Genomic DNA, 2,598 nt, shown 5'->3' on the forward strand with positions numbered 1-2,598 from the left:
TGCATACACTACTTCGATTTTGCACTGACATGCAATTACACACACGTACATACATATGTAATTATAACAGTTACTTATAACTGGTAATATTATACACTCCCCGTTTTGATTGCCACATTCCTTTCCTTCATTTTTTTTTTGTGCTCATTTATGCTTTGGCGCTGCTTGCAAAATCAATTCCCTCCTCATCTAACACTCCTCCATAGTAATTCTATGTACTTAGTCATATTCGCACACGCACACACTAAGGAACTCTTGCTATCAACAAAAAGATTCCATTAAATCCAGTAAACTTCTAATTTTGTATTTTGTATATATATTCTCTTCTTCTTTGTTTTTAATAAATATTGCCTTCGTCAGTTCATTCAAATCGTGATGAATCTGTTGGACGCACTGAAGACTTCATTCTCGCATCGGTCGTTGACCGCCCGTTCGATGGGCAAGCGCGATTCAGTGAGTGACGCCACCGTTGCCGGTCTCTCCCTGTTGAAGGGCTACGTGCGCACCTACCGCAACGCGGACGACAAGTGCATGCAGCGCTACATTTGCGAGGCCAACACGGAATGCGTGCGTGAAATCGGCGGCGCAAGCATCTTCTGCCAACTGGGATCGTAAGTATTGCGCAATTAGCAAAATGTGCAAGCAATTCACATTGCCAGCCACAGCTAATGATTGCCAATTGCAATTGCATTCACAGGTACGCGACCAGCTACTTCCTGGATCGCACCAGCGATGGGCACTTCGAGCAATTGTACGACGCCGGGCGTAGAGGGCGTTCCGGTTACGACTGTCAACAACTGTTTCTTGAGTGCAATGAGGTTTAGAATCGACGACGCAATGAGCATGCAGCATGCTGATTCCTGCGATATTTGGACGCAGACTTACTTATTAACGACTGGACTCTTGGTTTAGGCTGTAACTCAGCCGGATGACAATAGGGAAACACAAACACATACATACATACTTACATATAAACCCGTTAGATAAAGAAATAAGTTATTTTAGTTGGCACACACGAGTATCTCTATTTGGTTTCGCGTTAAGAATAGTTTACAAATTATGAATTATTTATTTATTTATTTTTGTGCGACAAAACAGAATTACAAGTGTCTTCTTACACACTCGTGCAAAATTAGGTTAGGCGAAAAATTAATGAATAAAGAAAATATAAAACAATTCAAAAAATGCATAATAACATTCCCTTATCTACTTAAGCAGTACGGGCAACGAGAGCTACGGAGAATGGATTCTATGATTTCAGCTTTTTTGGTATCTAGAAGTCGTTGTGCTTCTACTCCGAAAGCTCCAATTTCCCGTATGGTCTCATATTGCGAAAGCTCAACATTTCCGCTTTGGCATAAGCAGAGTCAACTTAATAGTTATATACACCTCGCTAAAAGCTTTTCAACTGTACTTCACCATGCTTGCAGACATTTTTAAATTTGCGTCAAGCATGCCGGGTGAGGGTGCGAAAGCTTATAGTAAAATACAAAGACCAGTGCTGCCATTTTTGTAAATTTTATCCAAAATGAAAATCCGTTTCCAAAATTTAAAATTAGGTTTGTTCCACAAGCGACTCGAAGTCACTTCGAGTTACACATACGCGTTTCACAAGTAAGTTTTAGAGTTTATTTGATATACGCTTACAGTTTGAACTAGGCTCGAGTTTTTCTACAAGTAGCTTGTGGAACAAACCAATTATAAGACGGAAAGATTACATTTTTCCTGACTGAGCTCTAGTAAAATAATCACTAAAAAAACTGTATTTTGTCTTTTACGTCCCTTTAGGTATCGGGGCTCCTTATTTCAATAAATTTTTAACAACTTTTTGATTGAAGTTTCTGGGTACCATGGAAAAGATGCTTCCCCGATTAAAAATTTTGACTTTCTTTATAGCATTTTAAATCGACACGTGGTCATCGTCAACGGTCTTATCGTTGTACATATTTCTAATCGCCTAACAAATAACGGCCGCTGGGGTGTAGTGGTTAGCAGTGCGCGCTATCACTCAGCAGGGCCTGGGTTCAAGCCCAGGTCAAAGCAACATCGCAAAAAAAAAATACTGAACAAGGTTTTGTTCTTGACAGCGGTCGGCCTCTGCAGGAAATGGCAAACTTCCGAGTGTATTTCTGCCATAAAAAACAGCTTCCCATAGAAACACAATCGCAGTTCGGAGTCGGTGTAGGTCCCTCCGCTTTTTGTGACAACATGAAGATGCACGCCACAAATCGGAGAAGAAGCTCGCCCAAGCTCAAATTATTCCTCGTGCAACTGGAACTGAAAGAACCCAAATCGTTTTCGAGAAATAATTTCAACAGCATGGTAGCACCGGGACAAAATACTGTACAGGACGGTTGAAGGTTTAGTTCGGGTTAAAGTCCCAGGCTTTCGATGCTTCCTCCTCGTAACCTCGTTTCTTTTATTTACAATGTCGGACGAATGAGGTTCAAAATTGACGACTCCACAGTTCTAAAGCATTGCTTCTTAAAGTCTAGATAATATTATTACTTTTTATTCATTTTTATACTTTCCGTGGCACATCTATGAGGTAAATAATAATTTTGCTATATCCGAATCAAAAGACCGAAGAAAACAACT

General features: G+C 40.2%; 1 protein-coding gene across 1 annotated transcript in view; it reads left to right on the plus strand.

The window, feature by feature from the left end:
* Nucleotides 1–1,137, plus strand: part of LOC108363523 (uncharacterized) — a 32,135-nt gene extending 30,998 nt beyond the window's left edge. Inside the window, exons 3-4 of the mRNA XM_017616908.1 lie at nt 361–611; nt 698–1,137. Of these exons, the coding sequence (XP_017472397.1) occupies nt 361–611; nt 698–824 (378 nt within the window). The 3' untranslated portion in view covers nt 825–1,137. The remainder of the gene's footprint in view (nt 1–360; nt 612–697) is intronic.
* The last annotated feature ends 1,461 nt before the right edge of the window (nt 1,138–2,598 follow it).

This window comes from Rhagoletis zephyria, unplaced genomic scaffold, assembly GCF_001687245.7.
Source record: "Rhagoletis zephyria isolate East Lansing unplaced genomic scaffold, Rhagoletis_zephyria_1.1 Rzeph_scaffold_01295, whole genome shotgun sequence".
Classification (NCBI taxonomy): Eukaryota; Metazoa; Arthropoda; class Insecta; order Diptera; family Tephritidae; genus Rhagoletis; species Rhagoletis zephyria.